We start from the raw sequence: 22,984 nt of genomic DNA, 5'->3' as shown, positions 1-22,984 counted from the left end.
AAACAAATGATTAAAAAACAGCAAAAAAAAAAAAAAAGAGAAAAAAAGAAAAGAAATTTCATTGGTTTGAATAATAGCTTAGAACTGAAAATTCCTCAGCAAACTTTATTTCAACCTATACTTCTAAAAAGTGGGTACTAATAATTGATTAGTTAGCAGAGGGAAAATATTTTAGTGTAACCAGGATTGCTAGTCCACACTTGGCATATGAAGCTTAAATCTGAACAACCCTTTTAGAGAGTAGAGCTTTCTAAATGTGGATGACAAGTGTGTGCATATTTGCTAAAGTTTCATAAAATGGGAAATTTAAAGGAGTGACCTTTTTATTACATTCATATAATGTAACCCTGAGAAGCAAAGCTTTTAGATATTTGAAAGACCTCACATAGGGAAGTCTTGTGTTTTACAAGGCTTTGAGACTTAGATTTGAATTCTGCAACTTCTCCAAAGAAGCTCATTGCTAACTAGACTAAAATTGATTTATTTTAATAATTTCAGATTTGCAATAAATAGAGATGACTTAATAATGCATTCAAAATCTTTAATAGCAGGATTATAAAAATAACAATATATACTGCTCTATCCGAAACACTCAAAGGAAATTTCTTTATTAAATTGGAAAGTGATGCCATCTACTTTTAAGTTCACTATAAGTACTAGGATCATTTAAACTTCTTCCCTAAGGTCTGTCATGGTGGAGTTTTGGCCAAATCAATTGGTGTCACACGTACCTTCCTCTACCATTTTGTTTCCCCTGTCTGTTATCACTTGAATACGTGGCTCATGGCTGGCAATGTCTGCCAAGATGACTTCATGTCTGTTCAGAAGATTCTTGGCTGCAACCAAGTCCTTGCCTACATAGAAAAAGAAGGCAAGGTTTGATATTATTCTTGTAAATGAGACTTGCTTATAAAATATGTTTTACCTATGGCCCAATATTAATATCACATGAATGTGAACACTGAGAATTTCATCCATCTTCACCCTTCCTCTATCCTTGGCATGTTTAACCCCTCTAATTTCCAGATATTCTTCCTTGTACCTGGCACTACAGCATCTCCAGACACTTTCCATGTTATTTCAACAAGAACTAGGGTTTTCTATGAAGGTTTTGCAGATGAATCCCTCTATGGCCTTTCTTAGATGCTCCCAGTACATCTGCATAAAGTTGTGCAATCTTTGTGTGTGCTTTACCTGTCCAACAAGGCAATTCTCCTGGAAGTTACACTTAAGAACTAATGAATTCTAAAGTGTAAGACAATTGTAGACACACAGTTCACTTTCAAATCTTTGTGGTGGGTGATATAGTTCTCATAGGACTACCAATTACCCAGACAAATACATTTGATGCATCCCATCCTGCATTAACCATTAATTCTCAGTAAAGCAGTTTCAACAAAATAAATTGCTGCTTAATCTTTAGAAGGCTAAGCAGGTCAGATGTTCCCAGAGGCCTGAATTCATGCCATTGCTCATGTCTCTCTTACAAGGTGACTGTGTTGGCAGAATTTTTAAATATTAAATACTTGTGGAGGTCAGAATAAAATTTCACAAGACTGGTGTGGAATATCAAAGGGTAAGCTTTTATCCCTTCACTATAGTATCTTGTTCTCTCAATCTAGAGGGCTTGGTCCTTTACTGCATGCTCAGTCTGATTGCACTGCACTGACCAAGATGAGTGGAAGCTGCTGAGGGTTCAGTCTCCTGAATCCAGGCCTCTTCATCTTCTGAGTCCCTGCAAATCTGTTGTAGCTTGAGCAGGTCAATGAGTTTCTTCTTCCTAGTGGCCAGTGGCTCTTTCAGAGCTTCAAAGCGGGACACCAAGGATTCCTGCCTTGCACGTATATCCCCAGAGTCAGGGTGGCCCAATTTTTCAAAATGTGCAGCCATGTCTGTGAGGGTGTCCACTTGATCCTGATGAAGACAAACAATGTGTATTAGGAAGTTATATACTTTATTAAGAATGGATAAAATGTCCATGTACTGAAAAGTGAGGGCTGTATTACTTTAATTTTTCCTGTGATGCTAGGATTTTAATATTTTTTTCAAACAGATGGGTAAGATTGCGTGGATGCAGAATACCAGAATGGGAAGCTGATAGTATTGATATAGACTAATGTGAAATGAACCACAAATGAGCAGATGAAAAGTAAATGACAAAGCTGTCTGAAAAAGCCTAGGATTCTAGATGAAGAGAATGCCGTGATATTTAGAAGAGTCAGTAGGTGCTTACATTAGTCAATCAGCTTCTGGGGAGACATGCTTAGAAAAATGAAAGGACTTGGGAGATATTGGGAGGAAGCAGTTGGCCAACTAAATTTTTGTGAAATTTCCTTTGGTTTCCTGATCACTTAATAGGAATAATAATAACTACAGATTATGCATATGCACAGAATATCTGTCCAGATTTCTACAATTAGCAAAAAGCTAAAAACAAACCTGACGAGCAGCTACAGCAGACTCAAGAAGGCCATGTTTCCTCAGTAGATTTTGCACATCTGCCAGGCCTTTCCCATAATCCTCAGAGGTAACCTGCCACTCCACATCCTCTAGCCAGTGCTTCAGGTCTTCTGCATTGTTATCAAACTGTAGCAGCTGGTTAGCTTCATGCAACTGAGTCCCTAGGGGAGGATATTGGGTCAAAGAAGTATGTCCATGCAATAATACCCCATCCCCCAAATTAATGAGGAATATATTTGGATATTCGAAAGAGAAAAAATAAGAGAACCTTCTCACATCCATCATAGAAGAAGTCATCTTAAGTTAGAATTCTGATAGCATTTGATTTTAAATACAGAGATGCTATCAAACACAAACAATAAGTTACATTCTTTGGTAAAATGTAGTTCTACTTGTTAGTTGTCAACTCTTTTGGGTATTTTCAAGTGTCATTGGACACACAAACCCTTTCTTTGGATGGGATAAAAGTCCAAACATCACTTTTGCTCAACTTTGGGGCTGGGTAAGTATGAAAATTTGAGGTTGTTTTGAATATAGTTAGCCTTACTACTAGTGACTGTCTTTTATCACAAACTATGACTCATTATTTTATCTTCTAGAAATACCTTGATATTTCCCATTATATTTAGATATTTCTTTATTCAATTACATTGTAGACATTTGCATTATTCTTCTTCAAATCAATTGCTATGTCTCCAGCTGTGGAAAGTAGTAACATTATATTTTTTTCCCCTTAAGATCCAAATTAGCATGACATCCAAAGAAACCAATGTGACCTCTCCTATACCCTTTTCTATACCCAGGTCAAAATCCTGTCTACAGATGAGAGTCATAACAAAGAAGATACCAACAACATACCAACAGAGAAAACATCATTTATAAAAATTACTCACAAATGTTTAATTTCCAAATGTAAGAGGCAAGATAAAGAATAAATGAGAGATATGTATCATAAAATTTGTATTAGGTTCTGATCAGTTTCCTATAGGCAAAAATGAAGCATTATATCAACTCAACAAGAACAAAATACATAGGACTATTGGGTGTGACACCAACAATCTTTTCATTTCTAAATTCATAATGTCAATTTCAACACTTCATATTATGACCCATTTGTAAATCTAGTTTATATAACAAAATGTGTTTTAAAAAAACTAGCATATTAGGTTTATATACAAAGCAATACTGAATTCATGGCTTTCAATATTTTAACATTATTTTAAGAAAAGAAATATCTAGGAGAAAATTGAAGAAAAAAAAAAGAAGTTTCAATGACAACAAAACTCCAATGTAAATAAAGGAAATATTTAAATAATTAAATATATAGTGTGATATATTTAGACTAGATTTTAAGTGTTGATGACCAGATGATACAAGAAAGGAAATGGCTAGGGTTCCATTCACCAAATATCAAGATGATGAGGACAGAAATAGTAGATTTTAGAATTTAAGAATTGAATTATCCTTTACCCAAACCTTTGCTTCTAACCTTTTTGTGCTGTCGCCTCCAGCAACTCCTTCCAGAGGTTTGCAACCTCATTCATGCGAGCAGCCACAGCATCAGAGGCATAGTGACCATCTTCAATCATCTCCTGGCCAGTTTTCTCCAGGTTGTTGAGCATAATCTTATTAGCTGCCAATTCCTCTTCAAAGTCTAATTGCTTCTGAACCCGGCTCTTCAAGTTCTGTACATCCTGAGATAAGATGACAAAATCAAGGAAATAGCTTGAGGAAAGAAGAACAGACATTTTGAGGAAAATAAAATCTAGATGATGAGATTCTATAGAAAAATTAAAGTGGAACTGAGCTGGAAGATTCTTTCCATATTCACTGTCTTTCACAGTACCTGAAGGTACCAATCAGGCCAATATAGAAGGCATCAACAGCCTTACTCAGCAATGGATTCCATTAAACATAACACTAACTTGCAAGATAAATGTACCTACTAGTGAACTAGAAGTAGGACTGCCATTGGGTAAACAACTACTCTTTGCTTAGATGTGAAGCTTGTTCACCCAAAGGAAACTCATATTTGATGCTGTAAAGCTTGTCAAAAGCCAATGGCTGAGGATGTCTCAGTCCCTGTGAGTAAACTTATTACTTTTGTAAATTGTCATGGTGTCAAACTGCCTTATATATATTTATGCTTATATTTATAAGCACATGTTACTCCCAGCCTTAATCAGAGAAGCATATGTGTGCAATAAATGATGGTGAATGCAGATATAAACGGTTGCTAAAGGTGCTGGCAAAAATAAAGGTGGAGAACTTAGCCCTAAACTGCCTATAAAGTTCAGGGACCATCTCAGAATATAAGAACAAAAGGATGGGGAATGGGTGTGAAAGATTGGGCATGACACAGCCAATGCATTCTGATAGCAGGTGTGACTGATTGTAATGGGGCTGCATTACACTGGACCTATCAACAGTCAATCAAGGCTCAGCAGGAACTTATGGGGCCATACCCTTCACTGCTGAACTATTGGCTACTAATGTGTTCTAGGGGAAGAGTATTTATTGTCTTTTGTTGTTCATCTACAAAGGAGTTAGTAGGCTCCAATGCATACATAGTTCCAAATCTATAGTAGGCTCCAATGCATACATAGTTCCAAATCTATGGTCACACAGATGATCCAGGTTAGCAAACTCATGTACCACTCAAGAGTGTGCGAGCGTGTGCACACACACACACACACACACACACACACACACACACACAAAGCTAAGGAACAAAATCTTTGAACCAAACTCACAAACACAAAAACTACAACAAAAATATTTACAAATGTAGATAAGGAGTTTATAGGGGGAAGGTGGACTAATAATCATGAGAAAAAGTTTAGGTAGAGTGGGGGTCATAATAATAAAATAGAAAGAATGCATGTTATACATCTATGAATTGTCAAAGAACAAATTCAATAAAAGTTATTTTAAAAAAAGAAATTTTGAGGGCAAGGAGTTGCTTTACTATACATACTATACTACACAGGGAGGGGCATGGGAAGAGTTAGAGGGGGGAGAGTGGTTAGGAATTTATGTAAATACAGCACTCCTATAAGGAAATATCAAATAAAATAAACATAACAAAGAAAAGAATTCTTTCCCACTGCTTGATAAATTCATATGACATTTTTTTCCCTATATACCAGGAAGAATGGCTAAGCCCTTCAGCACCATGTCATGCAAATTATCTTACTGAGACCCCATGCAAATATGAGCCATCAATCAGAGCTGTTGTGAGAAAAGGAAAATATTTTCCATTTCTTTTTCAGTACATATGCCACCCACACAATTGCGTTTTAGATCTCTGTTTACTCTGGGCACACTAGAGCTGTTAATTCTGTAGAAAATGCAAGCATGTGCTTTGCACTTTCAAAGACTGAAAGATATAGTACAATGTTCACAGTTGTTTAAAGTATGAACCAAGTATACATTAATGAATAAAGAATATATAGAAATGTAAATACTTTCAATATTAGCCTAGAATCTGAGAGACTAATAGGAGCCTTGACTGTTAATGTGATTAGAAATGGTATACACATGTGTGCATATTAGCTATGCCATCACAAATGTGAGTGAAAGCATGCATTGGCACAACTCTAAAGAAGAGAAATCAATAGCTCAAAGATTCCCAGCAACTTCTATAGTCACAGAAGCTGAAAAGACTAAGAGAAAAATTTCAAGCTCAGGTTGCCCTTGGGAGTCCTTATGCTTTCAATCTTTGTGGAAGCTGGCTTCTTCATTCATGAAATAAAGAATTGCTTCCATTTAGCCACAAAGCTGGGGTAGCAAGTCTACATTACCCAAAAGCTTGTTACTTTTGAGCTTACTTAAGCTTTAAAAAAAATTTAATGTATCACTTGAACCAGGCACAATATAATCAATTACAAAGGTATATAGGAGGACAAGTTTTAGTGTCAGCACACAGCTTTAATTTCAGCTGCTCTGGAGGCTGGGGTAGCAGGAGGTTGAATTTGAGACCTTCTTGGTAATATAAGAAGAATCTATCCTAAAGTATTACCAATGAGAGAGGTAGCGAAGCAGAATGTATGCTTGAGGGACCATGAACACCCAAGGAAGGGGCATCCCTGTCCCCCTTCCTTTTAAGGACTCCAGAAGGTGGCCCAGTTGATGGAGAAGAAAGGAGTAGGAGTTTTATCTAAGTGTACAGCCCGAGTGGAGTCATCACAATTTTTTCATGCTCTGTTTTGTCATCTATAAATGAAGATCATAAGTTGCCTTTAGCTCCTAACTACAATCTATGAAACCAATTGCCAAATAAGTATAATTAAGGTTGAACAAATCTCCCTACCTTGTAATCTTCATCATCAGCCAATTTTTTCTTCTTGTTGATCCAGGTTTTTAGGTCATCTGAATCTTGATACAGTTGTTGTAGAAGCTGTGAATCTACCAGCAATTTTCGGCGAGTGGCAGCTCTTTCACGAAGGGCGTCACGCCTGGCCAACAGCTGTAAAGTGCACACACACACACACACACACACACACACACACACACACACACAAAGTCTGTGAGTGAGACCACAGCCAACAAAAGCAAATACATACATTTGAGATTATTGCCCACCATGCCATCTTTCCCCCAATTCTTGTCCTGAGCCCAGGCAATGTATTAATTAGTTTTGGTCCCTTTGTACATACTAGAATCATCTGAGAAGTTTATACTTCAAGAATTGCCTCCATAAGACTGACTTGTGGGCATATTTGTGGGGACATTTTCTTGATTAATAATTAATGTAAGAGGGCTCAGTCCACTGTAGGCAGGGCCCCTTGGTCAGGTGATCTTCAGTTATATAAATAAGCAAGCTGAGCAAGCCATACAGAGTAAATGAGTAAGTACAATTCATCAGTGGTCTCTGATTCAGTTCCTGCCTCCAGGTTCCTAACTTGGCTTCCCTTTATAATGCATTGTAACCTGAAAAACAAATAAACCCTTTCCTTCTCCAAGTGCTTTTAGTCAGTGCTTCATCACAGTAAGAGAGAAAGGACAGGTAGACAGAGCCTCTGGGCCTTGGGCATACCCCATCACGAATAGTAGCAATGTTCTCAGAATCATAGTGGTCATTGTCAATAAGCTTGGTTGCAGTCTCATCCAAGGTCTGAAAAAAAAAAAGAAACAATGACTCTTCCTCAGCAACAGCTAAATGGGTGGCCTCAGTTTGAGTATCCTGTTAAGATAAAGAATACCAATGTATAAGTTCAACAATCTTGAAGATTAAAAGACCTGGATCCTTGTTTTAAGTTCTGATATATTTATCCTTCAAAATGGATATTCTAGGCTTGATGCTTATCTTTTCTGCAGTATACATTTTCTGCAGTATACTTTTTTCCCAGTTTAGACTGTAGTGCATGAATTCAGACATTGCTTAGAGTAAATCCTGAAGTAGTACTACCAAGGATAGAACCAATCTCATTTTCTTAACAGCTCTTCTGTCTAACCCATCCAGTAATCTCCTATATGGATCCGTGGCTATATCTCTGTTTATAGCTTCACAGGGATAAGGAGACAAGTACAGAAGTGAACTTTTATCCATATTCATTAATCTGTCCCTCAAACTGTTAAAGCTCAGAATGGATTTATTAGATGGGATAGGAAATTATATAAAGTCTGTGATAACACAATAAAATAAATTACTCTATACTCAACTTTTTATCTATGAGTATCTACAACAAATATTTGAATTAATTGTCACCTTACGTGTGATACTAATAGGGGAGATTTAGAATTCAACTGTTTTTTTCTATGCTAGTACTGGTGTGTGTGTGTGTGTGTGTGTATTATGTGTGTCTATGTGTGCACTGCCATAGAACACAATTAAAGATAGACAATGTAGTTCATCATGCTCTTAAAGTCTTTCTCCCATACTGATAAATATTATGATTGAAAATAAAAAAATATATTAACATTCTATATGCTCACAGAACCAAAGCACAGCATTTAAAGACATGTAAATAGATACTATCAACAACAAATGAGGGTGGCAATTTACAAAGAACAGCCCTGATGTTGAGTCTCATAGTCACAATGGTGACTCTGTTTAGAGATTTAAGGAAAGTGTATGTAAATAGGAAACAAATGTCCATCCAGAACCATTACTTACTATAATCTTTTCTTCCTGTGCAGTGAATGCTTCTTCGAAGTCATCATGCTTTTGAAGAAGGGCTTCAACACTACCCACCGAGTTCCCCAGGTCCTCATTTTCCAGGAAAGCCTGTAGAAGACAGAAAGACATTTCCCAGATTTCCTTACTGGCAAGACTCCTCTTGGAACTTCTCAGAGACAAGGGCAAAGGAAGGGTTCTAGGAAACTGGAGATCGAGGTGAGAATTTGAATAGACAAGGATATTATGTATAAATTAACTTCAAATATCTTGAGCTTAGACTCCCCATCTTTTAATGCTTGCATGTACTTTCTTACCTTTATCTCTGGGTCAAGTCACATGAAATTCTCTCCACTAAGTAAATATTCAGAGTTCTCAAAACTACCTTCCTTTAAGAAGCTGTCACTAACCCTATCTGATTTATAATTTTTTCTTCCTGAGCCCATACCAATTTGATATTCATTTTATTTTTCTTTAACTGTAGTCAAAATCTCTATGCCACACACTTAAATGTAGCTTTTGAGACAGTGTCACTAGATAGAACAGACTGTTTTCAAACTTCTGAACCTCTTGGGGTCTCAGCATTCTGAGTGTTGGGATCATAGGTGTGCCCACGCCCAGCTTCACTTACACATTTTTTATGTCTTTGCACATGAAGGGGATTGTAACAGCAGCCTTAGAGTGCTAGCTCATCTTTTCTTTTTGCCATGGATCATCCTCCAGTTCCTGAGACAACTTTGTTCTAAAGAAACAACTTTGAGGGTGCTGATAGTAGTCAAACACATAGACAAAGAATGGAAGAAGTGATATTTGAAGATAGGTTCAATGCTGCCTATTACCTCTTGCCTGCTCATCCAACTATCAACTTGTTCACTGTCTCGGTAGAAGAGGTGGAAATCCAGGCACTGACGGTACTGATGCTGACACTTGTCCCACAGTTCCAGTAGGGTGGCCCAGTCATTGGCTAGTCTTGTCATCTTAAGAAAGGAAGGGGCATTGTAGCAGAAAAAATTAACTAATTAAATTTATCCTTCATTTGCTGAGTACCTAATAAAAGCAATGCCATTTGAAAAATGCAAAAGAGAGTAAAAAATGAGCTACTTTTCGAAAGTCCCAATAGTCAAGCAAATAAATGCAGTATGGCAAAAAATAGGATAAATGCCATAAAAAGAGACATAAGATCCTTTATATATTTTTAAAAAAAGAAGGAAAGATTAATCCAGCCAGGGAGAGCTAGGGAACAAAACTACAGGGAGTATAAGGACTGCTGTACTAAGAAGTCTACCGAGTTATCGAGGAGCATCAGGGATGAAGAAAAACATCAGACCATAAGAAAATTATATTGTCAGGAAATGAGCACTTAGGTTATACATTGCACTTGGGAGAAAAATGGAGTGGCTAAAAAAGGTGTACATTTGATGATTTTTTTCACCAGTGGTGAAAAATCAGCTTAATTTGAGGTTGTATAGAGAAGAGCAGAAATGGCACAGGTACACATCAGTGGACTAGGCATTATAGGGAACCCAAAGATTATCAAGTTATATGCATCACTGAATTTACCTTCTAGAGCTGGGTGGGAGGATGTGCTAAAATAAAGCAATGACACTAGGTGATATAAAGGTTTCAAATTAGGTGTGACTCAGAGAATTGGTGAAGCAATGCTCAAAGCAGAGCAATCACAATTGCTGATCTTGAGGGGATTTCAAGTGACTTGGCTTAGTTAATGCATATGTGATAAGGACTGGGTGGAGTCCAGACACACCATTAACATGTTTAGGTATCTCCTTTCCCCTTTCCAAAGAGATTACAAAATAGATGCGGGCAGAATATATCATTGAAACTTCACACACTGTGAAAGTAGCTGACCTTCTCACGAATTTCCTCAGAAGCTTCATGATTGCCATCCAACAGATCTTGACCAGTTGCATCAGCAGATTGAAATCGGTCATCATAGGAGTCAATCTCATGCTGTGGTCACAAAACAAAATATCCCAAATGCAGCAAGAAACTGTCTGGACCTCTCAGTAGTGAACAAAGCCTCTCCATTCTTTCTCCTAGTAGGGAAGCCTTTGCTCCTTACCTTATGCTGTTGGTGTCTGGCTAGTAGTGCTTCCCCACTGGCTACATCTGTGGGCAGCTCATCAGCATTGATCAGGGAAGTCTTTTCCTTCATCCAGCCTGAGAGCTCATCATAGTCAGATAAGAACCGATGATATCTGGGAGAATACAATAAAACACAAGAAAAGGATACCTGATTTGAAAGGACTATGAACAAAGGGCAGTGAGTGGCATAAGCATGGCATGCAAGGTTTACATTGTCCTAATATCATGTGTCCCCTTCCCATTTAGTTGAGTAGGTTTGAAGCCTTTCTACACAGGGTGGTAGATTCCAGAGTAGGTGTATCAATGCATGGGTGTTAACAATTCTGTCACCTTAATGTCATACCTACCTTAGAGTAAAGTCTCATAATGCATCCAGAAAATGGATACATGTCATGCAACTATCAGAGTAGGGATAGAGTTGGGTTTTCTCAAGAATACTCATGAGATTATTATTTATTTAAAAAGTTAAATATTAACCATTTGTTTGTAAATCATAATGATAACTTGAGTACTATCTTCTGTCTCCTGATGGTTGAATTACTATCACTGAGAGTTAACTACTAAAATTATTACTTGTTATCACAGATTTTTAAAATTTTTACCTGGTAGCCAAGACACAATTCTGGGGTCATTTTGACCCCTTTGCTTGAAATTTTATTTACAACTTTTGCTGGAGTCAAGATCTTTCCCATTCTACAGGTTACTTTACAACATCTTACAACTATCCAGACAGGAAAGATGAAGGGCGTGATTGAGAGGCACGTATGATACTGAGTATTATATCAGTTTGCAAAAGGACTTCTTTGGCAAATTAAAATTTAATTTGCCTCTACAGAGCAGGCAGGAGAACTGAGAGTCCTTTCAAACTTTTTTCTGCTTTGGGACTTCCTGCAAGAGGTAGGAGAATATGTGCAATTTCTGACCCATAAGAAGCTTTCAGCTTTGCATATCGGTTCGTGGCCAAGGCACGGATGTGTTCCCAGTTGGAGAGCAGATCCCCTTTCATCTGCTGGATCTGAGGTGCATCCGCAGGATGGGAAATCATCAGCTTGTCTGCTTTGGCACATAACTCTTTCACCTTAGGAAAAAGAAAGAAACATATTAAAATTCAAGCACTGTGATACCTGATAGAGCTTTATAGGAGAGTGTGTAATAAGAACAATCACATGAATAGTATTGATTGGTAAGTATATTTACATTACCACACTTGACTAATACAAAATATATTGTGTTAATGACAATTTTTAAATCTCTGTTATCCATACTATGTTTTGTACTTTCTCATATGTATTTTCTCATATCATGTTGTTCATTTAATAATGTCATAGAAAAATCCTTTTTTGAGAAATTATTCTTATTCCCACGTTATATGAATGATGACAGAGAAGCACTGTTTTATTCCTTTAGCCATTCTACTTGTGTCTGAAACAAGGTTTGGAACAAGGTTTATCCCTCAACATCTCTATGATAGCTCTCTAGATGTTACTGTCTATAGTCAGGAAGGACACTTTTACCCCAACCTGAAGAAAACCACATAACTCCTTTAGATTATATAGTAAAATGTAAACATGGGTGACTTTCCACATGCAATCATTATTTCTTTAATTTTTCTCAAACATAATCAGATAGATACTCTTGAGAGTTTGAAGTATTGTTACCATAGCACATTAAGCCCTATAATTTCAGCATTTAATGTTAGGGAAAAATAGATCAACCACAAAGCAAGAAGTGAACAACAATGGAAGTGGGAAAGTGGAAGTGGTCCCAGCTGTGCTCTTTCTGTATTTTGCTTCTTTGTGGAAAGCATATGGGGTGTCTGCCTTAACTGTAACTAAAGGAAAATGGAGTGTTATGGTAAGTTCTGATTACCAGAAGGATTGGGTTAATAAATGCCTATTATAGGAAAGCATATCTCTGGGTTTCTGTGAGAACAGATGTTTCTAGAGACAACTAGAGCTCTAACTAGTCAGTGAATCAATCTCTTGATGGGTTTATAATCTGATAGTGTGTTTGTGTGTGTGTGTGTGTGTGTGTGTGTGTGTGTGTGTGTGTGTGTGCATGCGTGCGTGCGTGATGATAGAAGGTAAGAGGATGGGTCTACTTGGAGGAATCAGGTTGAGGAAGGCATGTTCTTGGGAATTCTATTTAACTCTACGCCTTTCCTGTGTTCTCCTTTGTACTTCTTTGTCAGTTATGAAGTGGAGGACAGGTGGAGCTGTCCTCCACCACTTTTCCATCACCATGATGTTCTTCCAAAGCACATGAGGCAAATATTGAAGTCTCTACAATGGTGAGCCAAAATAAGTGCATCTAAACTTAAATAGTTTCTGCTGGATACTATAGTTACAGTGGCAGATATAGTAGTAGCAGAGGAAGAAGTAAAGGATGGAATTTGTCCAGAAATATAGGCTGTCTCTGAGTTCTAGTGTGCCTGTGTCTGTTCTTTTGGGCATATAAATGAGAATTTTTCAGCTTTTAGAAGGGTGTGAACTTGGGCATATACCCAAAGGATTCTCAATCATACTTGGACACTTGGTTAACCATGTTCATGGCAGCAATATTTGTAATAGCCAGAACCTGTAAACAACCTAGATGCTCCTCAATTGAAGAATGGATAAAGAAAATGTGGTTCATGTATACAATGGATTGTCAGTCAGCTGTAAAACTAGTGATATCATGAAATTTGCAGGGAAATGGATAGAACTAGAAAAAAATCATCCTGAGTGAGGCAACCCAGACCCAGAAAGACAAACATGGTATGTACTCACTCATAAATAGATATCAGATGTAAAGTAAAGGATAACCAGGCTACAATTCACAGCCCCAGAGAAGGTAGATATCAAGGAGGACCCTAAAAGGGATGCATGGATCACCTTGGGAAGGGGAAATAAATTTGATTTCCTAAAATGGGGGCAGGGGAGGTAGAGGCAGAGGAGATGAGGGATGAAAACATCAGGAAATGGGATGTGTGAGTTGGGGGAGGAGTGAAGAGGGAGAGCAATAAAAGAGGTATCTTGACAGAGGGAGATATTATATGGTCAGGGAGAAACTTTTAGCTAGGAAACTTCCCAGGAATCCACAAGGATGGACCCAGGTAAGACTCCTAGCAAGAGAGGAGAGGGTGCCCCAACTGGCCTTCTCCTGTAATCAGATTGGTGACTACCCTAATTTTCATCATAGAACATTCAGTAACTGATGGAAGCAGATGCACAGATCTACAGACAGCACTGGGTTTAGCCCTGGGACTGCAGTTGAAGAGAGGGAGGAGGAATTATATGAGCAAGGTGGGTCAAAATGATGATGGGGAAACACAAAGAGTCAGCTGACCTGAGTAGGAGTTTATGGACTTTGGAAAGATACCTGGGGAGCCTGAATGTGACTGAACAAGGCCATCTGCACGTGAGTGATAGTTGTGTGGCCTGGTCTGTTTGTGGGGCCCCTAGCAGTGGGACCAGGATCTATACCTGGTGCATGAGGTGGCTTTTTGAAACCCATTCCCTATGGTGGGGCACCTTGCTCAACCTTGATGAAGCAGAGAGGAGCCTGGCCATGCCCTAACTTGATGTGCCAGGCTTTTATGACTCCCCATGGAAGGCCTTATCCTTTCTGAGGACTGGGTAGGAGGGTAGCGTGGGGGGTGGGGGAAGACGGAGGGGGGAAGGTGAGTAGGGGAGGAAGGGGGGAACTGTGATTGGTATATAAAATGAATTTAAAATATTAAAAAGAAGGGAATAAAAAGATAGATTTAGATTTTAAAGTCTCTCAGTTTATTATGAAAGAATAAATTTCTTCCCTGATTTACGCTATGAAGAGTAAAAACCAGGATCCAGCTGCTACAGAAGAAAATGTGCTCCCAAGGAAAACTCTAGTCCCACGGTGCTTTACTGAGGAAGATTAATGAATCATTCTTGGTGGTATTTTGTTTAGTTGCAAAACTAATATGAAACAGATGTGTATGTTTAAATAAAAGTAGTTTGAATAAAAAATAAGGACTACAGATACACGGAGGAGGGCCTAAGCTCTCCCCCAAATGATGTAAGAGAGTTTGATGATCTCGCATGGAAGGCCTCACTATCTTTAGGGAGTGGGTAGGGAAAGAGTTGGGGGGGTTGGTAGGGGACATGGAAGGATGGAAGGGAGAGAGAAAGGGGGAATTTATATGTAAAATAATTGTTTCTAAATTTAAAAAATGCATTCTTGCAGGTTAAAAAAATAAGGACTTGCTGAACAGATAGGATCTAGAATGAGGAGGGTGACTGCAATGGCACAGAAGAATCCATCCTTGGTTAAAAAGTGTGAATTTAGAGGGAGGACAAGACCAGGCTACAGAAACACATAGAGACAGCTGACCTGAACAAGGAGGAGATAATGGGTCCCCAGACTGATAGCTGGGAAGCCAGCATTGAACGGACCCAGACCCCCTGAACATGGGTCTCAGCTAGAAGGACTGAGTAGTCTAAGGGACCTCAGACAGTGGACTTTGGGGGCACATCCCCCATGGAGGGATACTCCCTTAACCTAGAGACAGGAGAGAAGGCCTAGTCCCTCCTCCAAATGACTTGACAGATTTAGATGACCCTTCCTGGAAGGCATCACCCTCCAAGCGGAGTGAGGGAGATGGGAGGGGAGGGTGGTCAGGGGACATGAGAGGGTGGGAGAAAGGGAAAGATGGAGGGAGGGAAGGAAAGAGGGAAAGAGGGAGGGAGAGGGAACTGGGATGGATATGTAAAATAATAAAAATGTGTGACTTTACTGTGTCAGTTTGAGGATGGTACTAAGCAGGAGGATCACCACATACCTTTCTTTCATGAGTCTAGGGCCAGCCATTTCTCCAGCAAAAGCTTACCTTGTCATCCATGACAGCGAGATTTCTCTCAAGCCCCTTGTGACTGTGAAACAGTGCCTCCGAACTAACAAGATCTTTGCCATAGTCCTCAGAGGTGAGTAGAGGCTCTTTCTCCTCCATCCACTGGATGGCTTCAGTGACATCCCTACAAGAGAGTGTCATGAGCACTAACAAACCAAGATGGCAGGCATGACAGAGAAAACAGACCCACAGGATCAGCTTAGTTCCCTCAAGTAGCAACAACTCTATTTTTCAACAAACAAGCATGAAGTAACTGAAAACATACTTGCTTGTTTTTTCCCAGTGATATGTTCTAGTTCAGGAGTTCTTGACTATTGAGCTGCCAGAGACACTTCCTGTGCCTGACATGTGAGAAGTTATTCCTGAATGCCACTCATTCTTTCCCTCCAACTCATCTAATTCTCATATGTCCTCTTTGCTTCTATAGTAACAATACAGCAGTACTTTTTTTATTGTTTGGATACCAGAATCTAAATATTGGATATCAAGTTGGTCTTTGCTTTCTTAAGTCATTTGCTATTTCAAAGGTGAAGAAATGATGGCCTTTGGCTTTTGAGGTATTCATAAGTAATTGCTTACAGGAGTAGAAAGAGGGTAGTACAAATAAATCTGATACATGCCTATCAATAGGGCCTAAGCCCACACTTTTTGAAGTCCTTGTTCACCAGTTTCCACTTGTGGAATATCTAGGATTATAGTCTGTTTGCCTGTATTACCTTTAGATGGTGATGGGGATCAGACCCAGACTAGGCCTTTATCCACAGAGCTATTCCTTCAGCATCATACCTTTTGAATCTTTGGAGGTCTGCAGCATTTGATAGATTTTCTCGTCTCTTCAGAGCCAGACTCCAGAGACGATCCCAGGCAGCATTGACCTCATCCTGTTTTGCCTTTATCTCAGGCAATTTAGGATGTTTCTTCTAAGAAAGGAAACCAACAAACTTTTCACACCTTGTCACACTGTCATATAAGGAAGCATAGTTTCATAGACAATGGGATACCATTGCTATCACACACACACACACACACACACACACACATACACACAGCCATTTTTGTGGATCAGAGAAGGGAGACTATCCAGAGGAGAGAAAAAGCTGCTCATGGCATGTCAGTCCATGGAGGTGCATCTGTCTAGTTTCTTACAATGTCACATTCCCTCCTTACCCCACCATGAGTTCTTTAAGACCAGAATTCTTTCCCTGGAATGCCTCTATCATTTCCAACTCACCTGGGCACACTCATTAGCATACTGGTTCACTTTGTCCACTTTTCCCTTCCGAGCTATCAGTTCTTCCTGGAACTCTTCAAACTTCTTATGTAGGACTTCAGTTCGTTCCCAGTCATCACCCAGCTCTACTAATGTCACTATAGCTTCCTGAAAGTATGGAAAAGTCCATAGAATCACCAGCAAACCAATCTAGAATGTTTTGTTTTGTTTTTGTTTTTTGGGTTTTGTTTTTTTTTTTTTTTTTTTTTTTTGCGGGTCAAAAGTCCCAAGTCCCTGTTGGTTTCTCAGGATAATCCAAATGGAGACCCTTCCCGAGAAAAGCCAGAAGCAGGAGTAAGTCTTGGGATGACACCTTGATCTGGGGATTCATGTCTTTTGGGAATAATTCTTTGGTGAGATTAGGGTGATCCTTGGGAGAGTGTCTGGAAGTTCCTTCTATGTTTTGGAAGACCAGTGAACAGTTTTTTCTACTCTGCCTCCTTTGGAATCAAGCATCTGCAAAAAGCACAGCTCGTGTGTGTGTGTGTGTGTGTGTGTGTGTGTGTGTGTGTGTGTGTGTGTGTGTGTGTGTAAGACTTCAGCCCTAATTGGGGTTCTATGCTTGAAGTAGTTGTAGGTACTGAGGAACAAGAGTTGAAAATTATTTCAGCCAAGACCTAAGCTGTAAGAAAACCTTTGAATTGGGGAGTTAAACAGCATGGGGAGAGAAGGGCAATGAGTCTAGACCATACTGAAAGTACATGTTAAGTCTTGTAATCATGCCCATATATTTAGACCTATTCCCTATAACATTAATCTTCACAATTCCCTCAGATCTTTGCCAAAATTCATCTTTTCCCTAAAGAATGAAGTCCAGAAAGAGATTCTTCAACTACTCAAGGCTACTTGAGTAAGCAGTAGAGAATTATAGTGGAGTGCTTGGACAGAGCCATCAGAGCAGGCAGTAGTATATGGGCCTGTACCTTTTCTTTGATCCACTCCAAGATGTCTTCACAGTTCTGTGAGTACTGATAGAACTTAAGTGCCTGAAGCAGCACCTCACTTTTCTCTTGGGTCAGCTCCCACAGAAGATCCCACAGGTGGCGGAGTTCCTTCAGATGGGTCTGTAAGGGAAAGAGGCAGAATGGCTGGGCTGACAGATAGCTAAATGGGGAAAAGCCTTTGCCTTGCAAACCCGACAACCAGAGTTTGATTTCATAAAACTATGGTGGAAGGGGAGAATCCATTGGCATCTCTGTAAACACGTCACAGTGCACACCACACACACACACGCACACACACACACACACACATACACCCACAGACAATGATAAATGAAATAAGATTTAAAAATAATCAATAAAATGCAGAAATATGGAGTAGAAGAATAGACACTTGTGCAGAAAAGTACCAGGATTAATAATCATTCATACACTAATTGCTCAACAAATATTTTAACCTCTAAGCCATCTCTTCAGCCCTAGCTCAACAAGTATATAATCAGAGAAAAAAGATACATATGAAAATAGTTACTAAGATAAGACATATATGATCTTCCATGAGAGAAAATGTTGTCAAAATGTTTGACATTTTAAAGAATTGAAAACTACAAGCTATCAGATGGCAAAGAAGTGGCGGGAAGTTTGCACAGGAGAGTGCTCATTTTGACTGAGCCTTAAGAACAGATGGATTCCTGATTTATAGATAATATGTAGAGAATGCTTTATGTACAGCAAACATCCATAGCAACAGCATAGAAGACACATATGAACTCTTTTCAGAAAGTATAAATCCTCAATTCTGCTGAGTAACTGGTAAACCCTCTCATTAAATATGGAAGACTATTTTGGTACTATATAGTTAGAATTACAGATTAGACCATATTCCACCAATCATGGAAAACTGGTTAGCATTATGCTACCCTTTAAAAATCTGGTATCTTCCACGGCTCCATTGCTCTAGGTAGGATATGGAAAGCATTACTCTGAACCTTACTGTGGTATTCAGTATAACTTCAGTAATAGTAATGAATAGCTATTTTAAACACTTTTCAGGCATTTTTGTTTTGTTTTGCATTATAGGTTTTAGAAAACACTCTCCCACTATGTAGTCCAGACTAGACTTGAACTCACCACCCTTCTGTCTCCATCTCTCCTCTTTGGGGTTACAGGCATATGCCATCATATGTTTTAAATATTTTAATTGATACAAGAGTTTTCATAGAGCATTATAATATAAAAGCTCTATTTTAAATGAAAGAAGACTTGAGATTTTCTTGGTAATACTTTCCAATCAGATTATTTTTCTAGTCAAAATGTTTTCTCTTTTGCTAACATTATCATGGGCTACAATATTTATAATGCTTATAGAAAAACTAGCTTCAATTGAACTCTATGTAATTAAAATTAGTTTGGTAATTTAAAAATACATAAATTAAAATTTTTATTTATACAAAAGGAAGAATATGTGAATTAGTCAGAAAGTAGCTGTGACACTAAGAATAGGCACACAGCAGTAAATAATTATTTAAATGACTCTGATATTCAGGTCTTGACAGCCAAGAAATTTTTCTGAAGTTGTTAGATTTTAGGGATTTTCGTTTTGTTATTTTTGTAAATAGGAAGGAAAGTATGGAAAATTACACTGTCAGAAATGGGGCATGTTGTATGAAAAAAAGGAAATCTTCACTGGAAAATGGGAAGAAGTCAAAGAAGATTCAAATGAGAAAACATCACTTTAAAGTCAGAATTAATAATCATAAAAGAGTCTTTATAAAGGATATTTAATCTGAAAAAGGTGGGGTAGGCTTAAGTGGGCTTGATCTTGACACAAAGACAAGTATAAGGACTGTCAAAGGACATTTCCATACCATACTTCTTTCTCCATCTATGAAACACAAAGGTCATCTGTCATTTCTACTGCCCCAATTTCAATAAAGAACAAACATTTTAAGCCTTTGTTCTATGGCAGCTACATTGAGATTTACCTAGGATAATCTGCTGAAACTCTTATAACACATCTAGCAACTAGAGGCTTGACTTTGAGACCCTACAATTCATTTACCTTGGTGGCTTCATGAGCAAAATGATCTTCTGCAAATCGGGCTTCTCTGATTTCTTCCAGTTCCGGAAGCACCCTTGATTTGGCTTGCACCTCTGCTACAAAGGATTCATGCTTCTGATACTTCCCCTGCAATTTGAAAATGGAGTTTATGAGTACTGAGTGCACTCTCACAGGAAGACCAAGTACTCTTTTTTGTTCCTCCTCTCAATTTAAGCAGACTTCCCCCTTGGCCATAGTAGAAACAATCACATCCTGAAACAAAAAAGTTTATACTTAAGGTAGAACAACTGAACACACCCCCTCAATCAGAGACCACACAGATGGTCTTTCTCTTGGAACTTCTTTCAGAAAATTAGCAACAAAACAATATCCTACTCAAATCTCCACAGACCCCTATGTGAATAAAACCATGTAATACACGGTGTCATTGTGTTCTCTTTTAAAAAGTACAGTTTATAAAACGAAATTTTTTCTTAAAAGTTCTGGTGAGCTTGCTCTCATGTATGAATTAATCCTTTGTGCACATACATCACCCAGATCTTGTTCCATTGTTCCATGCTCAATACCAATCACCAACTATGTTCTTGCTATGCAATATACCAACAGATAGATGTAAAACTTTCCAACAAAGTACGTGTTCTACAACCTTTTATTTAAACTTAACAACAGCCATAAATAATAATTTTGAGGAAAGCTAGATAAATCCCTACTGCTGAAGAGAATGAACAACAGCTATCTTAGAAACACTGATGATTTTTAATATCTTAAAGGAATTTAAGTATTTCATCATTAATGTCACATATTAAAAGCACATAGTATGTCAAAAGTTTCTTGAACTCCCAGTTTCTATTTTGTCTAGTAAGCTCTTATAAAATGCTGGCTTAGATGAGTCTTACTTGCAGAAAAGATTCTGAGAATTAAGAAGTAGAAGATGGGGAATCATGTAGAAGTAGAACTTTTGTCTCTCTCTGGTAAATAGTCTAATCTTTTCATGACATTTACATCCTTAATTGTAAGAAGGTGACTTCTGAATGGGACTTTTATGTGATGCAGTATGATTCTGTATTTTCAACTACTGATACACTGCCATTATTTTGGTTTCCTTTTTCTTTCTTCCATCTGTCTATTTCCAACATGATAAAGAAGGACCAACTTAGCCTTTTTCTTAACTGAACTTCACATTCCACCACTTTGGCTTCTTTCTGTACATAGAATCAGGCAGTGCTTTACACCCACCCCTCAACATTAACATAAAGAAAAGCCCATTTCATTTTCTAGATAACTTAGGGTCAGTTTTGGGAACATCTGTGGTACTAAGTCACCTGTATATTTGTGGGTTCATAGCTCTTATCTTTTGCAATCTCAAGCTTCTCCATGATCCATTTCTCCAGGTCATCTGCATCTCTTCTGAAAACTTGATAGTGATAGGACTCTTCAAGCTTCTGACCCCTCTCAGCAACACGTTGCTTAAACCTCTGGTACTGGTCTAACACCTCCTGTCTTCTGTGCTGGATTTCTTCTGCTGTTTCCAAAACCTTTGGTCCACTGCTTTCCACAGCCTGTAAGATAGAAAGTCTCTTTATGTTTTGAAATACTATTCTGTAACCCAAAATATGTATGTGTGGTTATTATGCTAATTACAGATTATAAGAAGAAAAATAAATAATGCCTCGAAGTGTTGCTATTTCTCATATTTATAATCCCAAGGCATTCTCCCACATTGAAAATATGTTTACACATTTTTAAACCTGTTAATTCATACTGTTGGAGGAGCTATAATATACCTATAGAATTTTAATTATAAATAGCTATTGCTTAGATTAATAGTTATTAGTTATCCCAAATATCCTATAGAAAGAACAAATTTGGAGTGATGAAGCAACATCACAGAATTTCGTGTAGAAAATAAAGAAATATTATTATATTCTCTTCAAAGGCTAAACAACAATAATAAATGTTCATCATGTTGTGAATTTAAGGAATAGTCAGGGATGATTTACAATTAATTTAATGAATCATACACAGAACTATAAATATTTTTATTCTTATTAAAAAGTATAGATTATGTGAAATAAACTATTCTTATTTGATTTACTAAAAATAATTCTCAAAACAAAAGAAAGTCTAAATACAACCTTGTCTTCTACTCACTTGTCACAATTGTACATTATTAGTATTTCAGTAATTGTCTTTTAGAATATAAAATATTACATTATTATCCAGAAAAAATTGTTTTAATTTAAAGAAATTCATTTGTGTGTGACAATATCCAGGAAATTTCCATTGGGCCATTTCTGTATGGCACTACTTCCCTTGTTTCTTATATCTAAAAATGCAATACAGAGTTTATATTTTAATTTTTTAATCTTTCATAAGTAGTTTTCTATAGCCAGTAATTACCAAGATAACTATAAATTTAAGTTATTCCACAGTTATTACCTAGTTGTTTTCTATATCATATATCTGACTTTATCAAGTAACTGATGAGTTTTTTTAGTATATAAGTGTAAAATTCTAAGTTATTTTAAGAAGTGAAACATTCACAAAATAATTAAAAGAAATATTTTCTACAATTTTAAAGTCAAATAAGTGTAATTTTTAATGACCCTGGTGAAGATGGAATAGAAAGTTCAGAAGAGATAGCTTTCCTAATTGCATCAGGGATGAGAATTTATCTCTACTCACAGCTTCCTTTGGAGGGTGCTCCATCTCTCCCCAAAGTCTAAAAGTTTGCTAGATGAAATGTAGCTAAGAGAGAAAAATTGTTCTTTGAATGTCTAGTCCACCTCAAATAGGAATGTTAGAAACATGAGTGTGGCAAAGACCAAGAGGAAGAAAAAGTTTTAGAATCCCGCCAAACATAGACAATCAGCATTATCTCCTGGGGACAGTTTCAGTTAAGGCAGTGGCTGACTTCCACAGACAAGGTGACTCAGCAGTTCTAGGAGGTTGTGGCTCTCTGGGCCTCAATGGGAATTTAAGAAAGAAAAGAAAACAAAGTTTTCAGATGCAAAAGTACTATAGAAAAACAGTGACAGGTGTTGGGTTGTGTTCTATTCAGTAGCTCTTACAAGTGGGAGAATTTATAAACCAAGAAGGAATTCCAGGATGCTCTTTCTTGGACTCCACAGTGGAGAGCTGAGGGCATTCAAAGACTTCCTCA

General features: G+C 37.8%; 1 protein-coding gene across 1 annotated transcript in view; it reads right to left on the bottom strand.

Moving 5' to 3' along the window:
* Nucleotides 1-22,670, bottom strand: part of Spta1 (spectrin alpha, erythrocytic 1) — a 66,885-nt gene extending 44,215 nt beyond the window's left edge. The window contains exons 1-18 of the mRNA XM_051186364.1: nt 22,507-22,670; nt 21,144-21,380; nt 19,822-19,947; nt 17,742-17,882; nt 16,780-16,926; nt 16,335-16,468; nt 15,528-15,672; nt 11,605-11,759; nt 10,659-10,794; nt 10,445-10,546; nt 9,418-9,555; nt 8,579-8,689; nt 7,499-7,576; nt 6,773-6,928; nt 3,950-4,154; nt 2,440-2,621; nt 1,671-1,914; nt 732-854 (exon numbers count right to left, since the gene is read on the bottom strand). Coding sequence (XP_051042321.1) covers nt 732-854; nt 1,671-1,914; nt 2,440-2,621; nt 3,950-4,154; nt 6,773-6,928; nt 7,499-7,576; nt 8,579-8,689; nt 9,418-9,555; nt 10,445-10,546; nt 10,659-10,794; nt 11,605-11,759; nt 15,528-15,672; nt 16,335-16,468; nt 16,780-16,926; nt 17,742-17,882; nt 19,822-19,947; nt 21,144-21,380; nt 22,507-22,530 — 2,584 coding nt within the window. The 5' untranslated portion in view covers nt 22,531-22,670. The remainder of the gene's footprint in view (nt 1-731; nt 855-1,670; nt 1,915-2,439; nt 2,622-3,949; nt 4,155-6,772; nt 6,929-7,498; nt 7,577-8,578; nt 8,690-9,417; nt 9,556-10,444; nt 10,547-10,658; nt 10,795-11,604; nt 11,760-15,527; nt 15,673-16,334; nt 16,469-16,779; nt 16,927-17,741; nt 17,883-19,821; nt 19,948-21,143; nt 21,381-22,506) is intronic.
* Nucleotides 22,671-22,984: the final 314 nt, after the last annotated feature.

Source organism: Phodopus roborovskii, unplaced genomic scaffold, assembly GCF_943737965.1.
Source record: "Phodopus roborovskii unplaced genomic scaffold, PHOROB, whole genome shotgun sequence".
In the NCBI taxonomy this organism is placed as follows: Eukaryota; Metazoa; Chordata; class Mammalia; order Rodentia; family Cricetidae; genus Phodopus; species Phodopus roborovskii.
Note: the sequence above shows the minus strand (reverse complement) of the source record. Positions and strands in the feature narration are given on the sequence as shown.